Source organism: Accipiter gentilis, chromosome 30 (assembly GCF_929443795.1).
Source record: "Accipiter gentilis chromosome 30, bAccGen1.1, whole genome shotgun sequence".
NCBI classification, from domain to species: Eukaryota; Metazoa; Chordata; class Aves; order Accipitriformes; family Accipitridae; genus Astur; species Astur gentilis.
The window spans coordinates 20,844,261-20,864,706 of NC_064909.1; the positions used below are offsets into that span (position 1 = coordinate 20,844,261).

Consider the following 20,446-nt stretch of genomic DNA (forward strand, 5'->3'; position numbering starts at 1 on the left):
CAGCTAATTAAAACTACAGCACTGGCACCGTGGCCAGCTGGGACAGACATCTCTCCACGGCACCTTTCTTCATCAGCTCCCCCCCATCCCGCCCCAGGCTGGTCACCAGTCCCCGTGGTGCACCCACCATTGCTGCTGTTTCAGGATGTGATTTTTCTAGTCTTATGACGACTGAGGGCGCCTGTCTGGACACAACTTGGGAATTTGGCTGTGTTTTATGAAGTTGCCATTTCTCTGTCTGCTTTGATGTACTGTCAGTGAACCAAGACCAAGTCATAAGAAGGATCCTGTTTGCCCAGAAACAATCCCTTTAAGCTCTGATTGTTCCTGGTTTATATTCAGGAAAAAACTTTTAGCTTCAAAAAGACTAAATACAGTATCCCAAGTTCCATCCCAGTAACAAATAGGAATACACAATAGCATCCCATTTTAACAGCCTCCACTTTGGCACTCAGTCAAAGTTGATAAAAAATAATCTGACGGTTCTTTTTCATTTGAACATTGTTATCATCCATTTGGCCTACAGTTAAGTGTTCTGTATTTTCCTTAAGACTACTAATAAAATCGGCGCTTTATTATACCACCTTAGAAACACTAATTGTTGCCCCCATCCATAATCCTTTCAAGGTGAAAAGAATTTCATTAAAAACATTTCAGAAAAGCATTTCATTAAAAACATTTTGAACAATTTAGCAGGAGAAAATGAGATAGCAGCCGTTTTTTAAATTAAATTTTTCTGTCCATGAATCTGATGCTGTGAAAGGACAAAATCAAGACTCAATAGTCGGAAGACTATTAAGCAGGTATCCTTTATTGCAGTGCTGGGCACACAGGGGATCTCTCCTCCTATTGTGTGCACGTGATCAGGTTAATTTCATAGTTTATATACAGGTTCTATATACATAGTCATTAGATTTCCAAGAAAAGTTTTACCTATTCATTAGTTTTCTGGGAACTCATTATCATATGCAAATGTCCCTCACGCAGGTGTATTCGAGGTCTCTGGTGGTCTTCAGGAGTCCTCCGGTGGTCTTCTGTAGTCTTCCTCACTTGTCCGCTCTTTGACCCTTCTCGGATGATTCTGCGCAGTGTGATCTTCTCCATGTTTTGATACATCTTATCCTAAAGAATGCTCGTTAGTGCCTCTATTATCTATGTCTACATTAAGGACGCAGTTCTCCAGACACTGCAAGGCCATCTGAAAGCAGTTTTTTTCTTTGCTATCTTATACATTGTACAGTATACAGAACTCTTATCTACTACCAGTCAGCAAATAATTGGGTAAAGAAATAGCAAGACCATTGTGTTCAAAAAAACATAACATAACATAACACCTTGTGCTGTCAAAGAAGAAAAGGCAATAACATCAGTGTGCAGGTCATGACCAATCTAGCACACATCTGAGTTTCCTTCAGCAAAATATTCTTGATTTGTTGGAAATACATCATGATTTATAACAACGAACATGAGCGTGCAATGCTGATGTCATTCCTCATACAGTGTCTGTAGGAAAACCAGGACATTAAACAACTCAAGAACTCACAGTTTTCATTACTGATAGGTTTGTTAAGACAAACCTGATTTGGGAGGGGAAATCTGATTTCCAGGTTCTGAATCTGTGAGATGAGATGTCTTTGGTCTGCTGCAGACTTGTTTACGAGGAGGACAGAAGTGATGGTTACAAACAAAGAGACCTTTTCACAAACAGAAAAACCAAACTAGTTAACAATGCACGAGAAGATAAGAACACAGCTTTAGGAAAAACTAAAAGAGAGCACGAAAAATGTGAAGGATTGAATAGGTTGAGAGGAGGAGGAGATGGTCTGTTGGCTCTCCAGTCCCAGTGTCATGTGGCTCAGAGCACTGCATCATGCACTCTGCACCCCCAGACACGGACAACTGAGGTCTGAGAGGGCAGAGCGGAGGAAGCAACCCTTCCTCACTCACTGCCCTCCTTCGGCAGCAGGTTATCACCCTGATTTATCAACGTCCTTCTTGAACTGGACACAGTACCTAGATGCAGTCTGACGAGCGCTGAGCTGGAGGGAACAGCCTCTTCCCTCCACCTCCCGGCTGTGGCCCTGTTCGTAAGGCCCTCAGGGCTGTGCCCGCCAGGCCACCAGGCCTCGCAGAACCCCTCCAGCTCCAGCCTCTCTCATTGCCAACGTTCCCCTTCACCCTGATTTTCAGGGAATTCCTGTCGCCTCCAGCCTGCCTGGGTCCGGCTGGATACCCCCCCTGCCGTCCTCAAGCAGGCCAACCTCCCCAGCTCTCAGAGCTCCCTACCCACGACCCGTGCTGCTGTGCAAAGCGACGTGCCGTCTCTCTCCAGGACCAGGCCAGACCAGGCCTGGGCCTGTATCCTCTCCACTACCGACACCGGGATCCCATTTTTGGGACCCCACAGGCCAACCGAGGCCTGTCCGTGGCCGTGACCCCTTAGCACTACCTGCAGCGGGGCTGCAACCCCCGGGCCGTGCCTGTCAGGGGCGCTGACACCCAAGAGACGTTGCTGGGCGAGAGCTGAGGCCCGACACCGGCACACCGGGAAGGGAAATTCGGTACCGGAGGCGGTGAGGCCGCCGCGGCTCCCCCCTCCCCGGGTGGGGGGCGGGCTCCGTGACGTCACTTCCTTCCCAGCCCTAAAAAGGGCGGGGGGGGCGGTTCTGCTTCCGGGTCAGCCCTTCTCTCTCCGGCTGCCGGCGGCGGCTTTCGGCCATGAGGAGCCGGAGCGGGAGGCGGCGGCCGCGTAAGGCCCTGCCTGGGCTGTGGCGGGGGCTCATGGGTTTGGGGTGTCCCTCGGACCGCCGGGGGTAGGGTAGGGTAGGGTAGGGTGTGTGTCCTGTCTTCCTCCCCCGCCGCCATGTACACCTTCGTGGTGCGGGACGAAGGTAGCAGCGTGTACGCTGAGGTGAGCCGGCTGCTGCTGGCCAGCGGGCAGTGGCGGCGGCTACGGAGAGACAACCCTCGCTTCAATCTGATGCTGGGAGAGAGGAACCGGCTCCCATTCGGCAGGCTGGGTAAGGGTAACCCCACACACAAAGCCTCCCACCCCGGTAACCCACCCCCACCGCCCCCCGCCGGCAGCAGGGCCCTCCCGGTCACCGGGCATCCCGCTGCCAGCGACAGTCGAGGGTTTGCTGGGCTCCATGTCACAGGGACACGGTGGCCGGTCTCTCCTGCGTCGCCGGGAACAAAAGGTGGGGACCGGGGGCGGGGAGGGGGGGGGGGGTGTCTCCGTGCAACCGCTTTCTTCCCCCCCGCCCCCCCGATTCTCTGCAGAAACCGGCCCCGGGGACCGGGACCACTGCCACCGGCTCAAAGGATTCCCCCTCCCATAGACATAGTCCCCGGGGGAGTGGTTTTACTGGTGCTTCCCCCCACCCCCAAAAAAACCCCACAACCAAACACCCAGGCCAGCTTGGGGGCTGCAGTGTGGTGCAGCAGCAGGGTGGGGTGGAGGGCACCCGGGGATCCCCCCCCACTTCTCATGTGTTGCAGACCCTCAGGGTCCCAGCCACCCCCAGGTGCAGCCCCCACCTCCTGGCCTTGTCCTGCAGTAATGCACTTGGGGCCATTGTCACCACTGCAGGGGGCTTCAGTCACCCAGCACAGTGGTGCTGGTGGCAGCCCCTGGCCTGGCACAGGGCAGGGACGTTGCGGTGCTGAGCTTAATATGTTTATGGGGGTGTTTATACGGTTTGGGACAGGTGGGGGAATGGGTGTGAGCCAGGCACGCTCAAATCTTTGCCTTGGAGCTGAGGCTGGTGGGGACGTGCCTCTGCAGGGGCTTTGTGGGGATGATGGTGATTCTAGTGCCAGCTTGGAGCGGGGAGGGGGTATTCCAGAGGCTCTGTGTGTGTGTAGGGCCACCCCCACCCCCCCTTTTCCCCTGCTGTCTCACCCTCTCTGTCACACTGCCGACACGCGGGATCCCGGGACCTTCCCCATGCAGGCTTGTCCCCTCCCTGCCTGCCATGCACACTGCCTGTCCCGGAGCAGGCAGAGCTGTCAGCACAGCCACCCTGGCCCTCCACCCTGCCAGATGGGGAAAAGCCCAGAGCAGAGCAAGAGAATGCCACTGTCCACGAGCAGGGAGAGCCAAGCCAGGGGCTGGCAGCGTTGTAGGGCACAGCAGGGAGCAGAGATGCACTGTCATTGCCCTCGGCTGGAGGCAAACCAGCAGGAGCCGCAAGGCTGGCAGGTGTCCGTGCATGGTGCTGGCTGCTGTGCTGGCTCCTGTCATCAGGCCTGTGAGAGCAGATTTGGGATGAGGACATGGTAAACCCCAGCAGAGCAGTGTGTTTCCCTCTTGTGGTCCCCTGTGTCTGTATCTGATGGCTGGCAGGACCCTCCTGGCCTCCCTCCCTGCCCTTGGCCCTGGTTTCTTCCTTCCTGGGGTGATTTTGCAGCACTGCTGCTGGCTGCAGAAACATTGGAACAGGAGCAGTCCCCTCGCCCCAGCAGCTCTGGGGCAGGATGGCTTTTGCAGCCCCTTTCCTGCAGTTGAGACTCAGCACTGACTGCTCTTTCAGATTTGCAAGTCACCAGCTCCAGCACCTCTTCCCTTGTCTCCACATGTGTTTGAGTGGAAAGTCCCTGTCACGTGGCGATGCCATCTGGTCACCTCCTGGCATCAGGGTGTCTGCAGCAGGCAGGGAAACACTGGGAGAGGCTTAAGCAGTGAGGATGCTCACGCACTCTGTAGCTGGGCACAGCAAGCAGACCTGTGCTTTAATGTGGCCAGCAGGCAAGGCCTGCGAGCATCAGGCTTCATTGCAGAACGAGTACAGTTCTTTGATGTGAGCAGTCCTGCACAGCATGTCCAGCTATGGTGGGCTCGTGGCCATCTCTTTCGTGTCCATCCTCGAAAAGAGCCCTGGGTGATAGAAGGGCTTTAGCGAGCCCTTCAGCATGTGTTGCCATGGGATGCTCGAAAATTCAAACCGTTTCTCACAGCCAAGACGCATCTATAACCTGTGGAGAGGGACCATGCTTTGGCACTTCCTTCGTTAACCCATCCTCCTTACAGCAGGAGCTGGCTGCCTGAAATCAGTAGATTCAGACCAAAAATAACATGGTTATTTTGGTACATCTTCCAAAAAGCTGTATTTTCTCTGGTACATCTTCCTAAAGCTGTCCTCCTGAGCAACTGTTGCATCAAAGCTGGCTCGGTTTGGTTTTCCTAAAGGCTCTTACTCAGTGGAAGCAGACATTAATTTGGGGGGCTGTGGGGATTTGCATTACTTGGGGGCTAAGCTAGATCATTTGATGTGGGAGAGGGGTAGAAGTGGGGAATCTCAGCACGCACCGCTGCCTCTGTCCAGCTGCAACAGAAGTCCAGGGACTTCTGTTGCTCTCGCTGATACCCTAATTCTTGGGGCATCATGCCCTTAAGCTGTGAGTGTCTGCATCTAAGTCTGTATCTAATGGAAAAGCAGTTTGTGCTAAGGGGAGGGAAAGGAGGAGGAGGAGGCTGCAGAGGCCTCGTGGTGCAGAGGATGCTGGACTACGCCCTGCCAGCCAGTTTGCTCAGTGCCATGGCAGCTTTTTAACCCTGCTAAATGCATGGTGCAGACCTCACAACGTGCCTGAGAACACGTTCCCCTTCCTGCCTTGTGGTCCCTTCTTGCTGACAACCAGACTCCACATTGCAGCCCACTGCTCCGTGGAGTTGCTCAGGGAACCAACGAGAATGTGCCTCCCAGCAGGTCACTTACCCAACAGCAGTGACTTCAAAGCAGGTTTCGGCCATTTCCATCGTCCTCCTTTCACCAGCCCCATTTCTCCATCACTGGTGGGATCTCCTTCTGGACGTCGATTCCTCCAGGAACCAAGCAAAATTGATAAACTGGAAACAGAAGGAAATTTTTTGGTTTTTTACTAACTTCTTTCAGTAAATTAGTGCCTGGCAGTGCTGGCTACATATTGAAGTGCCTGGAGTTACAGATCTTTTCTGGAAGATGGTTTTCAGCTGTTTTGTATTTAAAGATTTGTGAATAAAATAGTGACCCAGGTCAGGGCCATGACTTTGGGATTGAAATAGATATTCATTCTCTGTTGAAATAGATATTCACTCTCTGTGATCTTGCAGCTGCTTGGTCTTTAAGGTAATGTTTGCTCCAGGCCTTTTTTCCCAGGCAAACACCAAGGAGGACAGATAAAACTCTGAATCCTTTTTCAGTGTCCAAATCACTCCCATGAGCATTTTCTTGAAAAGAGAAGGTGAAGGTGGAAGTAACTGCCATGCTTGGGGGAATCCCTCTGGTCCTAGGTTATATCAAACCAGAGCAGTTTCTCATCATGGTTTCCCTATTGATGCTCTTGTCAGTTGTTGTTACCGGTGACCCAGGTATTGCTTCAGGCATCACTCGCCTCTTGCACTTCTGTGTTCGGCTGCATTGGTTGTGTGGGAGAGGCTGTGTGGCATTGCCCGGGTTTGCGTTACCCTTCAGACAACTGCTGCCATCCTGTCCACCCAGAGAGCTTCCAGCTGAGTGCAAGCGTTTGTGTCTTGTGAGAAGGTGAAGGAAGGCAGGCTGTGGTGCAAAGTCCAGTATTGGTAAGGAGGTACCCATCTATTTGGTGCTCTGGAACTTGTGAGGCCACAGCTGGATACTGGGACCAGTTTGGGACTTTACAGTACAAGAAAGGCATAGACACCCTGGACTGACTCCAGCAGGGGATTGTCGGGGGAGGCAGGATGACAGTCAAGCACTGGGACAAGGACCTGTAGAAACAGTAGGATCTTCATCCTTAGAGCTCTACTCAGACTTTGAACAAACAAGGGGTCGGAGCAGAGACCCCCAGAGGTTCCTTTCCAACCCAGCTATCCAAGGGGGCTTGCTGCAAGCTGCCAGAGGGAAGCAAGGCTCCAAATCTTTTAATGTTTCCCAGTGTTTTGTGATTATCAGGTCCAACAGGGAATCCTGCTGTATGTGACAAAGAAACAAGGCCCTTGCCTAAACTGTGATCTTTGTATCATGATGTGCTTCCCTGCATTCTCCTACTGCATTTCAAAGTAGCTGAAATCTTGGCTTTTAAAAACTGCCACCAGCAAATGGGAGAATGTTTTTGGGTGGTGCTGCCAGCTCCCAGTGTGAATTAGGAAATGATTATTTTCCCTTGGAAAATGGAAGTGTCAGATTCAAACCAGACTTGGGTAAATGCATGGTTTTTCATAACTAAAAGAAAGAAGCCACAGGAGCCAGTACCAGCTTAAAGCCTGTCTGTGTGATGCAGGGCAAGGAAACAGCCTTCTTTTTCTTCCCTACTGCACAGGTCCTTTGCACCAAGCAGATGTTTTTCCTTCATTAATTGAGAAGTTTGTCTGACCTCTTTGTTTCCCCTTCTTAGGCCATGAACCCGGACTTGTGCAGCTGGTGAATTACTACAGGGGAGCAGACAAGCTGTGCCGCAAAGCATCTCTGGTGAAGTAAGAAATTCACTGAAATGTTAGATGGGATTGACAGAAATTTTTCTTCTAACTGTTGTTGAGTGTTGAACCTGTTTGGAGGGTATTTCACAGAACAGCTGCCCTGGGAGTGTCCTAGCATGTGCTGTCTTCAGACTCCCATGCTAGTCTCTAGACTATCTCTATCTGTGTGCACAAAGACCTCTTTGTAACTTGAGGGGAAATGCTGTTTCCACTGAATTACAGCTGCTTGAAACCATAGAGTGTATTGCATCAGATTAGAACCAAATCAAAAGGAAAAAAAAAACCCAAAACAAAAAACAAACCCACAAGCATATCTGTTCTTTTTCATTGTAGACATTTAATTAAAACCTACTCCTTTTATTCCCTGTCTCATACAGAGATGAGACACTAACATGCCTTTAGCTAATCAGATTTGTTGGTCAAACAAATGCTTGGAGACATCTCCAGGAAGAGCTCTGGGAGTTATTTCTGCATGACTAGCCGTGCTGGGGTCTCCTGGGGAAATGTGGATGAGCTTTCATTGTAGATAACCCTCGTTCCTGTGCAAACTCTGCGGCCATTAGGGCATCTTCATGTCAGGGCTCTTGGTCTCCTTCAGACGTTTGATTCCACGTTGGTGTCTGTGCTGCCTATTGCTGATGCAGTCCTGGAGACTGTGCATGCTGATCCGAGGCCTCTCCTTCCCCTGCGAAGAACCTTGTCCCAATTGCTTTCTTTACAGTGGTGATGGTTTTTGTTAGGAACTAGCAGAGTGTTTTTAAACAAGCACTCATGGCACTCCCCAGCTGGCTTTCTGTGCGGCCCATGGTCTAGAGGCAATGCTGACAGTGCTTGCACACCTGTTTTTCTCTCCTGAAGCTTGGCTGACCTTTCAAACTGTGGGGTCACCCATGCATCAAGCCACTTATGAACCCGAGGGACCACAAATGACATTCCTCAGGGTTCCAAGGCTGTCACTGACTGCTATTTCATCAGAGAGGCACAAATGCACAGAGAGTCAGCAAGTCATGAGCTGTGCTTTTGGCCTTAAGCAAAGCACAAAGTGAGCATTCAGAGAGGCAGACAGCTCCCTTGACTGAAAGAAAACAGGCCCGGGCTGTGCTAACAGGAGTTTGCAGGCATCTCTAGATAGGACTGGTAGGAGAGGTGTGCCAGAGTGATCAGAGACTGCATGATGCAAGGGGGATCCCAGACACCTTGGGACATGAAACGTGTAGCTGTGTCCTTATTTTCAGTGGGTTCCCAGTGGTCTTCATCCACAACTGGAACACCTGATCAGATCTCAGTGAGGATGGGATCAAGAGCTAAGCACCAGCACAGAAAACATTACTGCTTTGGCTTCCCTTTTGCCTGTTGTGATCACAGAATCCTTCTTGCCCCATTCCGTGTTGGCAAACACACCTCCTCAGTTCCCTTGTGCAAAGATGATGCAGGGAATGTACCACAAGCTCTAGTTACATGGAAACTTTTCTACTGATTTTTTTCACAGTTTCCATAGTATCTACAAAACATTTAGTGAAAATGTGCAGGTCTGGTTCAAAGAGCAGTGCTTGGCTGCAGGTTGCATGATAACTTTAGGAAAACCCTAATTTCAAGGGTCTAAGGAAGATACAATAATTTGGCACAGACTTATCTATAAGCTGCTATTCATCACCAAGCAAAAGAGCCCAGTTAATGATGATTTTTATTTATTAAATGATGTCCATGCAGGTGGGGACACTCTGGAGATTAACAGCCTGTCTCTCTTCACCCAGGCTAATCAAGACAAGCCCTGAACTATCGGAGTCCTGTACATGGTTCCCCGAGTCATATGTGATTTACCCAACAAACTTGAAGACCCCCGTGGCTCCAGCACAGAATGGAATTCGCCATCTCATAAACAACACAAGGACAGATGAGCGGGAAGTCTTCTTGGCAGCTTACAACAGGCGGCGGGAAGGCAAAGAAGGCAACGTGTGGATCGCCAAGTCCTCGGCTGGTGCCAAAGGTTCATTCTCCAGCAAAACAGGCCACCTTCTTGTTATTCCTTACTCTTAACTTGATCAGTAGGGTTTGGTTGAGCCCAGCTGATATCTAGCCTGTCTATGAAGGGCTTCACCTACCAACTCCATGCTGGTTAAGCCAGCATAGGGCTGTCCTTTGCTTGGTAGCGTGGGGCATTGTAACATGCACATGCTACCTAGGACATGGATGGCAGTGAAAGGACCTTGACTTTTCTACACATGCACCTCAAAATAGGAGAAAGTTTGCTGCAGGGAGACAGCAGCAGGGACCAGCAGGCAAGGAGAATGTGGAGAGCAGGAGATAACAGGGAGCAGAACAGGATATGGGAAGGAGGGCAGCAGGCAGGACAGCACCTTCAAGCGCAAGGAGCCCAGATCTCCATGCTGCAGCTAAGCCTGGTTTCACCTGGGCAGAAATACCGCTGCTTGTCTCTGAACCAAACCCAAATGTCTGGTGCCAATGGCCTACCCATGGTCACTCACTGAGAGACTGGCTGAGCATGCACGAGCTCAGTGGATCGAAATTACACCCAAGCCTCAGCAGAAGGCACCAGAGCAAAGACAAACAATGCAGTGTCTGTATGACCCTTTAATTTGAATAAGGCGATAGGTACCTAAGTGATACTGTGTCCTTTCTTGTTCCAGGGTCATTGCATCATTTGCTCTACAGAAATAATGAGCTATTAGATGAGATAGCTGGACATAGCTATAGATGTAATGCTTCGGTAACTATGTGCTCTTTGCCAGTTTTGGCAGTATCACAGGCACGTTATCAGAATGGCTTTATGAAAACTTGCCTTGCCATGTGTGCAGAGCCCAGCTTGAGGCAGGAGCTGGTCTTTTCAAAAGGAACAAGCTCACATGTATTACTTGTATTTACAGAGTCACTTTTGATGCAATCTTTCAAAAATCACCAGAGAATGTGAAAGCCAGAAGTGGCTGCATGCTAAAACTGTCCTTCATGCTGGCTTCCTTCACTGCTCTGCTCTCTTGGCTGTGTTACCAAGAAGCATCAGAAGAGTATGCTTATTTTCATCAGGGATGAAGGGGAGATGAGTCCTTTCATTATGGCAGTGAGGGAATGTGTTTCAGTGTGGTATAACTGTCTGGCAAAGAATTAATCTGGGCAGTTGAAAAGGCCATTGCTGTGGTTCACTGCAGGGTGGGGAGGTTTAAACTCTCCACATACTTTATTCAAGCGTGATCCCATCTTTTCTGCATTAAAGCAGAGTAACCTTTCATATTCATCAGTGTGCTGTAGAACTCAAGCTGGGAATTAAAGTGGAAAGCAGAGCCTCATGTTAATCTTCTAGAGGGAAGTTTTAAATGTCTGGGGATTACTTCTGATGAAGGAAAGCTTGTCGATGTTAATTGCCAAGGCAGATCCAGCTCAGGCACAGCCGCTGACTCAGGGCAGGTCTAGTGGAAGCTTGGTTGTCCATCAGTAAAAGGAAAATTAAAGGTTTAGGATGTCCTGACTTAAAAGTTGAGAGATTTTTCAACTGTGGCTAGCAGTTTTGATGTTTTCTTTGAGAGAAGGGGCAGCTGCCCCACATAAGCTTCTTTCCTGCCTCACTGGGTTGCTGACTAGGTGCACAGTTAAGCTAACCTCTCCCTTGATTCACCGTCTGTCCAGTGCAGAATGGGTGCCTGCTGATTTTCCCACTGCGGGGGCTTTTGTGGCTTACAGAAATGTTGTTTCCCTCCTTCCCCCAGTGCACAGCCTGTGGTTGTACCAATGCAAGCTTCTGCCTGGCTCTGTGATCAGGGGACTAAAAATCTTGCCCCCCTGCATAAAACATGGGTGAGAAAGACACTTTGATGAAAGGACTTCCTTTCTGTGGAGGATGCTAAGATGGGTAGGGGGTCAGCAGGGCTGGGAAGCTGTGACTCACAGGTATACAAAGCATAGAGCAGTGAAAGTACCTGCAGGGCTGCGTCGACAGTGACCTTCAGAAGTCACAGCTAGGAGCGTTTTCCATGGGATGATCTTGTCAAACCCTGCCTGTGCTCCAAACCTGTGTTCTACCTCCAATGCCCCCCTTGAAGAGTGTTTATTTCTTTTCACTCAGTATTTCCTCCAAAACACCCAGCACAAAATTAAGACTGAAGTCATCAGCTTTAGTCCAAAAAGTTAACTAAATGCCTGAAGTTTGGACATAGTGCCAGAGAAGTGTTAGATAATTCTAGCTGAGCTGGTTTATCCCTCATGTGGCACTGTGCCATCGCTTTATCAAATCCCAGAAGGGATATGTTCTCTCTTCATTGCTCTGCAACAGTGGTTTTGTATCTGGACTCTTGCAAGAAATGAACAGTGACAGCTTCAGCCAAAATGTGGCAGTATTTAAATGGCACATCTAACTTCTTTAATGAAGAGCTTCCACAGCAGGGGAAAACACTGACTACAGGGGTGAACGTTTTGAAATAGTTCTTTTCCTAATTCAGCAATGATTTTAATAGTAACTTAAATGAACTTGGTGAGCAGGGCAACACAGAGCAAGTGTGCATGTGTGACTGCCTCTGGCAGCCAGAGAAGCCAGGCAGGGGGAGGAAGTCCCTCCACAAACCTCCCTCTCCAAATAAAAAAAAAAAATTAAAAAAAGAAAAATCTCACAAACAAACTGCCAAAACCCCTGTTCTCCAAGCTGCTGAAAAATGGGGGAAAATGAAAGAAAATTTGACAAGTGCTGAACATGTGCCCCACCTCCCCGTCAAGCCCAGCTGGAAAAAAACGCTGGAAAAGGAAACAAAATCCCCCAAACCAAGCAGCCGCCTCACTGCTTGACAAGGTCCCTGTCTGTGGTGCATCCCCTCGCACCTAAATAGCCACCCTCCTGCAGACAAGCCCCAGGCAGGCCATGCCATCTTGGGTACCCTTGGTTTTCATTTGCGTTGGCTCCGATTACTGGGGAGCTGGATCCCCCATGGTGTGGTAACGGGGAGATCCCTCTGCAGATTCACTGCCTGACACTGAGCAAACATGTCATCGCTTGGGCACCGACCAGCCATGGGTTCTTGCATGTCGCATGGTTTTTTGGGCAAATAAGCCATGGTCCACTTGGGCCCTGAAGGAGCTCCAGCAAAGGTAGGAGGATCTTCTACCTAATTTTGTCTTTGTCTTTCTGTGCCAGGGGAAGGCATCCTGATTTCTTCAGAGGCTGCAGAGCTCCTGGACTTCATCGATGAGCAGGGACAAGTGCACGTGATACAGAAATACCTGGAGAAACCTTTGCTTTTAGAGCCAGGGCATCGCAAGTTTGACATCAGGTAACTTTTCTGCTTTTTTTAATAATACTGGGTTTCGTTTTTGTGCTGTTTCTTTTTAAGTTACTGAGACTAGAGTTTGTTCTCTCACCCCCCAGGAGCTGGGTTCTCGTGGATCATCAATATAATATCTACCTCTACAGAGAGGGTGTCCTGCGGACCTCTTCCGAACCATATAACAGTGCTAATTTCCAGGACAAAACCTGCCACTTGACCAATCACTGCATTCAGAAGGAATATTCCAAAAACTATGGACGGTATGAGGAAGGGAATGAAATGTTCTTCGAGGAGTTCAACCAGTATCTGATGGAAGCCCTGAACACGACGCTTGAGAATAGCATTTTACTGCAAATCAAACACATAATAAGGTAGCCAGCTGCCTGTTGCATAGGGGAACCTAACCCTTCAGTGACAGGGAATGCGTATGGACACAGCTGGGAAGCAGACAGACCGACAAGGGAAGGGTTTCAATTGCATAAATTTAAGATAAAGCTATAAACACCCCAATGTCATTTCTCAATAAAAGGGGACCTTTGCAGGTGCTGTTCTCTTAAGGGTATATGTCAATGTGTCTGTGTTTTGCCAGCTGTGGCTGGAGATGGATGGAGTGAGATCACTTGGTAAGGGAAGACCTTGGTAGGTCAAAAGACAGGGCTGGGAGAGGTTGCGGTTATAAAAGGTATATGGCGTAAGAGGGGAAATGAAGGTGGACTCAAGTCTGCAGGATATCACTGCTTCCCCCACCATCAGCAGGCAGCAGCACATCTTGTTGGCATAGGTCATCTTACTCAGGCCACACAGAGCCAGCTACCTCCTGGGCGCAGACAGTGCCTGGAGAGAGATCTCGGAGATCAGGGTGCTGCAGAGAATCCAGGTCCTGACAAAGTGATCCTACATCGTGGAATTTACTTTGCAAGTATCCTATTGCTGTTAGTTACACCAAAGGGATGTGACACGATCTTTAAGGGACTCCAAGGCAAATGAGCTCTCAATGGCAGTTCTTTGGGGACCTGGTGCAGCCCTTTGTGGCTCTGCCTTTTGCTCCAGGCTCTTAATTGCACATCATGTTTTTTAACTTGCCTAATCCAGTAGTGGGAGTGGATGCTGCTCTCCAGCTCTTTGGGAGTTAATTCAGGGGTGTCCCCATGTGTGTTTTGATGGTTGCAGGATCTCGCTTGCAGAGACCTTGTTACCATGACTTGTGTTGGATATAGCGTGTAATTTTGGGCAGTCCCAGGGCAGTCCACTTAACTGTGCTATGCATGTGCCCTCAGAAGCTGCAGTGCAACAGGTGTGTCCGCAGGGTTTTTAATCTTGTGTTTCTGTTTTTCCCTTCACAGAAGCTGCCTTATGTGTATAGAGCCTGTAATCAGCACAAAGCATCTTCACTACCAGAGCTTCCAGCTCTTTGGCTTTGACTTCATGGTGGATGAGGAGCTGAAGGTCTGGCTGATAGAAGTCAATGGGGCCCCAGCGTGTGCCCAGTGAGTAATGAAGTTTCTGTAATACCCTTGCAATGCCACCATTCACACGCCTCACCCAAAACATGGCTGTGTCCCAGCTCCAGGTGAAAAAGGTGGAAGAAAGTGAATGGCAGGGGAGTTTTCCAAGCTAACACGTACCAGACACTGCTGTGAGTGCCAGTTGATTTAAGTTTGTTGCTCCTGTCTCCGTGGTTGGTATTCCTCAGCTTCTTTCCCATGTGAGATGGGGCGCTACCCTCAGTTTTTGGACAGATGGGTTTGAATATAACTTGGGTCATTTTTATTGACACTATTGGGTTGAAGTTGTGTTTCAGAATTAACACTTTGGGGGTCAGCTGGTTTCTCGATCCCTCTTGTGGAGCCACTGATGACTGGTCTTTACCTGAACACATGATAAATGAGTAGCATTAAGGGCAGCAGCTGGGAGTGACTGAATTTGCAGGCAGCAGGACCCCAGAGCACACTGTGGGTGCTGCAGACATTGGATCAAAGCCTCCACCAGCCACAGGGAGGCTGGGACAGCCAAACAGCTGTGGCCATGAACATCTCTGCACAGGCACAGCGGGAGGTGGTGTTATTATGTGATTGAGACAACTGTGAGAGACTAGAAGTCTTTGCTAAAAGGGCATCTGTATCATATAGAAGCCCAGCAAAACAGAACAGGCTGTACATCACTACATTAGAATTTGATTAGATGTAGATTAAATTAGATTAGATCATCACTAACAGTAGACAAAAAATACACGTCAAACCTACCAGACAGCCTGTTCAGCAGCCTTTTCAGGGCTAGGGCTTGGGAGCTTTCTGTGTCCAGGATACCCTGTTCACCATGTGCACCGTGGTGCAATACTGCCTTGCACCTCCTTGTGTTGCTGTACAGGTAGAATTTGACTGTTGCTGGGTGGATTTGGGTTGCAGCAATGCCCTGTTTGCTTTGTGCCTCTATGGGCGCTTGGAAACCATTGAAAGTAGCTAAGGTATGTTTTGGCTATTTGTGGCTTCTTTTAAGGGTTAATTTATAGCACCCATATCGCACAGTTCCTATTTAAGAGACAAAAATTGGCTGCTGAAAGCAGTAACATTCCCAGGCGCTGAAAAAGCGTCTTACTGTCATGTAGCCCCAAAGGCAGAGGGTGAAAGACATTGTTAATCCTAGTAAAGACAGCTTTGGTACTAAAAATGTCCCAGATGACAGCATGTTCAGGGAGGTTACACGTGTATTTCCTTCAGCAGAAAGTGAAGCTTTTGTTAACTCATTTCTCAAACACCTTGTCTCTCTTCGACCTAATCCTGCTCTGCATGAGCTGTGCCATGGTGGAACATATTCCACATGGTCTTGCGAAGTCTCTGTGCCTGGTCACAAGCTGATGTGCACAGCTGCAGCCCAGTGCAGCGTTCCATCGAACATGAATGCATCTGAGCAGTCCCTCTGGGGCACATCCCCACATGAACGGGTCTGGTGTGATAATCACAACTCCCTGAGTTGGAAGGCCTGTACAGGGGGTGCTCAGCTGTTGTCTGCCCCTGTGCATCTTGCGGTGACTCAAGTCTGGGGCCTGAGGGTGTGGAGACTCTGCTCAGGAGCCTGTTCTGATAGTAAACTTAGATAATGTGTTTTGTGGTCCCGTCTGGCAGAGAGCAATATTGGGAATTTCAATGGAAAAGACAGTTGCTGGGGTAGGTGGGGAGGAGATAGAAGAGATGCCACCCTCCTCCCGTTTGCCACACCAGAGCTACCTGTAATGGGAACAGGATCTTGTAGAACCTGCTGGGAAAATACATGTCTATGTAAAAATTGGTCAGGGGCCTGCTGGTTTGTCCTGCCTGGGCATCTGATTCTCTCTCTCTCTTCATCTCTCAGGAAGCTGTATGCAGAGCTCTGCCAAGGAATTGTGGATGTAGCCATCTCTAGCGTTTTCCCCCTCAATGACACAGGGCAGAAGACGAGCCAGCCATCATCGATCTTTATCAAGCTGTGATCGTGACAGGAATGCCTCTGCTGTGCACGGGGAGAGACTGCACCCATTGGGTCAGCACAGTTCGGTGGCTTATCTCAGTATCATGCCAAAAAGTGATAGAGACAGGCTTCTTTTCTGGGAAATCACGGGGAAAAACAACAGAACAGACATCCACACAGAGCTGCAATGAGCCAGAGCTGCTCAGATAACTGCCTGCATTCACCAAAATCCACTTTAGAAACAGCTCGTGTGACTTTGATATCTGAAACAAATCTCTCTGGGAGAACAACAACATAACCTTAAAATGAAACCCCAACAGGGATACTATAATACTGTATTAGCTTCTCCTTTTCTATAGAGATAACATTGGGTTTTTTAAGGGAACTGAGCGAAGAGAACGATGATCTTCCGGGACATCATGGCTGGGATGTTGTCCTCCTCCTGCTGTGTTTCTTCTTTCCTCACCTACTGCATCATTAGTGCCTTAGCTCAGCTCCAAATAGGTGACTCCTTTCCTTTGTTCCTGCTCTATTATGTAGAAAGGAGCAAGCTCTCTTGCATCGCAGGATGCCTAAAACCAGGAACACCAAGAATTCAGTTTCCTTAGGTCATTTTCCAAGCTGGTTGCCTGAACACCCAGGCAGCAGCTGGCAAAAGGGTGCTGAACTGCAGGTGGTGAATTAACCCAAGCAAGGAAGGCAATTTTGTTGATTTATAGCTATCCCTTTTCCTAATGAGATTTGAATCAGTGTCCATCCCAGTCTGATGCAGTTGGATTCTGTTTAAAAGAGACTCACCGGCAGGCTGTAGGATTCCTAGCATCACTTTTGTGCTGAGAGTGTTTCAAATGGCAGAAACCCGATCTCCTCAGTTTCTTCTGAGACACTGCAGTGAATTTAGGCTCTTCACTCAGCTTTTACCTTCATGCATTTGAGGCTTGAATCTGAAACCTTTCAACCCAAATTATTTTTATCCTATTTGATCCAGCCAATTTTATTCTCCTCCATTTGACAAATAGTGCGGTTTTCTGCCCTGAACACAGTCCACAGCTCAGTCCCAGCTAGGGGGAAAGTGGGTGAGGTTTTGTAGACCAGGAGGGAGATTCCTTGCATATAGGCTTGCACACGGCTGGGAAGGCAGGTGTTTTGGGGGGTGGGCAGGGGAGGTTAAATTTCTTGAGGTCCCTGAATTTCAGAGCTAACATCTACTCTGAGTATAACCTAAATCCCTGGCATATTGCCCACCCTGTGAAGTGTATCTGAATTTTCAGTGGGAGCCCAGCACATCCCTCCTAAGCCAGAGTTCTTTGCAGAGCACAGTGGCACTTGTAGCAGCAGCGGGCTTTGTGGGGGATGTTCGGGGCTGTGTTCTGCTGCCTCTGGCAGGGAGAGATGGTTGGCACCAAAGTAAACTGGTTCCTGCTACCCAAAACAAACAAACAAGAAGAGATTGTGGAGGTTACAAGCTTCTGGCTGCCTGTGTGTAACGGGAAGTGAATCAAGCAGTGGGATTTCTGCCTCCCTCAGAAGGTCCTAGTGCTTTGGCATACTCATCTCTGCTTGTGATGGAGATTTCAGAGGTCTTTGTGCCAGCAGACCATCCTGGCACCTTTCTGTAGGCAGGACTGAAGTGCCCAGGCCTCCTTGGAGTGATGCATTTTGATCATGCTGTCATGGGATGGACGTTCATTGCAACATGCTGTGAATCCACAAGTGGCACCATTTCACCCAGGGCCAGGAGAGAACAGAATGCTTATCAAAACCCCATGGAAGCATCGCAGAGAGAGCACATCCCAAAGTTGTCAACACCTGAAGCACGATGTAGATCCTCATCTGCAGGTGTGTGGCGGATGCAGGGTGCACTGGTGCATGTGGAGAAGTGACAGGAGGCAGGAGCTGTGTGAAAACGGGGCTGCGGCTTTGTTCTCCTGCACTGCAAATGCTGGCGGGTGGCTTTGCTTCCAGCGAGATCCTGAGTGCCAGGTCTGGTGTCTGGATTCGGGCCTCATGGGTGTTCGGAAGAGGGACCGTGAATGCATCAGTTTGTGAGACGGGGAGCGCTGGGTGATGAGCTGGGAGATTGGTGTGGGGGAAGGACTTGTTGGGGTTTTTTAACCTTACAATAGCACATAGGTGTCAAAATTTCACTGCAGGCCAGGTAAAGCGTAGTGGTAACACTCTAAGGTAAAACAAAGGCTGTTAACGGTTATTACTCAACTTGCAAAGTTCACCATGTCTCCATTGGCACTTTCATATTAGGTCATGTGAGCTTAAAAATTACACCTTTTTGCTCAGCAAAGGGAAGATCTAATAGTCATCTCTCTGGTCCACAATGTGCATGAAGTGACAGAGGAGATGCTGGGCTCTCACAAGCTCTAGGACAGACAAGAGCAGAGTGCGAAGCGAGAAGAGAAAATTTTCCCCATCATAATTAAATGAGAAATGCTCATTTTCTGGGGTGCTAGACTCATCCTTCTTTTCCTCTCAAAAGTGAAGTTAAAAAACCAAATCGCTCCCTTACTGCACAGTAACGTGAGATTCCTGCCAACGTAGTGGGATAAGGGCAAGAAAGCTGCCTGGATGCTGGATGCAGGCAAAACAGGGGTCCCCACTGGAGCAGCTGGTACTGCTGGGAAGAGCAGTGACCCAGGAGTCTCTGCCTAACTCAAAGGCCTTTTCTTCCCCCTTTTTCAGCCTGGATTGTGTTGTGGCATGTCAGTGGCTGGTTTTGCTGCTCAGCTGAAAGTGGGACTTCAGCTTGATGGTAGAGCCATGACCACAGGTGATGCAGCTATTCATACCCTGCCTTTTCAGCTGGGCTTGGGGCAGATAGTGATTCAGGGATGCTTTAATCATTGGCTTCTTTGCTGAATTTTTCAGAAATAAGCAACAGCCTCTAGAGGAAAACAGCAAGTATCGGATGTATTTATCACCTGCTCTCAAAGTGCTTCCCAGGGTGAAGCACAGGAGGTAAATGATAAAGAATGGAGAGCACAGTGCCTAAGGTCTTGCCCAAAATATTAGCTATGAGGTGGAGGAGAGGATGTGTGCATGGCTGAGGCCTGAGCATTGCAGCCATGGGTGCACCTTGCAAGTGATGCTCACAAGCCCTTGTGAGACTTCTGTTTGTTTCTTTTTTTAGGAATACACAACAATAAATGTTTTCTAGCTTATTTCAGCTAAAAGGTCAATAGAAAAGGTCTTAGTCTCTTTCCTGAGCTTTCACAAAGGATGGTGCTGGCTTTCCAGAGGACACCTACCATATTGCAGAACGTCTCTAGTCTCAGTTGTCCCTTCATGTCAGCCATGAAGGGTTTCAGGCCCAGGTGCTCTGGCTGTGTTTTCCAGCAGGGTCTGGTCTCACTGGACTCTGTGTTTCAGGTAACTTCCACGTGGCTTGTCTCATACCAGGTTAGTTGTGATTGATTACCATGCAACAGCTACTGTGCTCCTGCTGAAATCCGGTGGCCAGCCACAGCCCATGGAAAATGCTGGAGAAGTCTAAGAAAGGCTCAAAAGCCGCTTCATTCAGGTGGCCTGGCTTCCCAGCCTTGCTGTGACCAGCACCCTTCAGGACTGCTTGCATGTCCCTGCTCCCAGCATTTCTTGTTCTCCACGTCCAGCTCTCCCCCAGGAGAGCAATGCTGTGCCGTACGTAGGTTCATAATCATGTCGTGTTGCCGGTGTCCGCTATGGCAACCCTCAGAAAAACCCGGTGTTGAGAGGATGGTGGGGTACATACGGCACTGCCAAGCTGGTGGTCTGCCAGCCTCCGGTTCGTGTCCCCAGCCGCTCTCACGTCAGCATGCGCGTGTGGGGCCGGTGGGCGCCTGAACCCCTGGATCTCCGGTGACTTGATCCACATCTCTCCTAAACCGTCATTAAAACATGCAAACCCCACAGCCTGTGTGGTGTTTCCTTGGGGCAGCGGGGTGTCAGGTCCCCTCGGAAACCTTCCTGGGGGGTGCCTGTGGTGAGCTTTGCCCCCACCCCTTGCCCTGTGAGACCCCCAGGAGCCAGCCCAGCCCCACAATGGAGGTTTCCTCACCTCAGGGTGACAAATGCGAGACGGCAGCGTGGCATGAGGGGGGGGCGTGACGGGACACGGGTGGGGGTGGCTGTGGGGCACTGGGTGAGGGGGTGGGACGCGGCTTGGGATGGCTGTGAGGGGGCAGAGATTGGGGGGGACGGACGACAACATGGCCGCGGCTGTCTGTGCAGAGCTGCCCCCTGAGGCGGGGAAGCGGCGGCAGTGCGCAGGCGCGCTGCCCGCAGGCGGGAGCCACCGCCTCCGCCCGTT

At 49.7% G+C, this 20,446-nt stretch overlaps 1 protein-coding gene and 1 long non-coding RNA gene across 2 annotated transcripts; one reads left to right on the plus strand and one right to left on the minus strand.

Moving 5' to 3' along the window:
• Positions 1–793: 793 nt before the first annotated feature.
• On the minus strand, positions 794–2,609 carry LOC126052636 (uncharacterized). Its single transcript, XR_007510111.1, has 2 exons — positions 2,450–2,609; positions 794–1,694 (listed from the first exon to the last, which is right to left on the minus strand). It is a non-coding gene; the product is annotated as an uncharacterized LOC126052636 (long non-coding RNA).
• Positions 2,610–2,679: 70 nt separating this feature from the next.
• On the plus strand, positions 2,680–20,046 carry TTL (tubulin tyrosine ligase). The gene is made up of 7 exons (XM_049833576.1): positions 2,680–3,020; positions 7,357–7,435; positions 9,193–9,425; positions 12,573–12,708; positions 12,804–13,073; positions 14,046–14,189; positions 16,051–20,046. Exons 1-7 carry the CDS (start codon positions 2,864–2,866, stop codon positions 16,166–16,168), a joined length of 1,137 nt encoding a protein of 378 aa, XP_049689533.1. The 5' UTR covers positions 2,680–2,863; the 3' UTR covers positions 16,169–20,046.
• Positions 20,047–20,446: the final 400 nt, after the last annotated feature.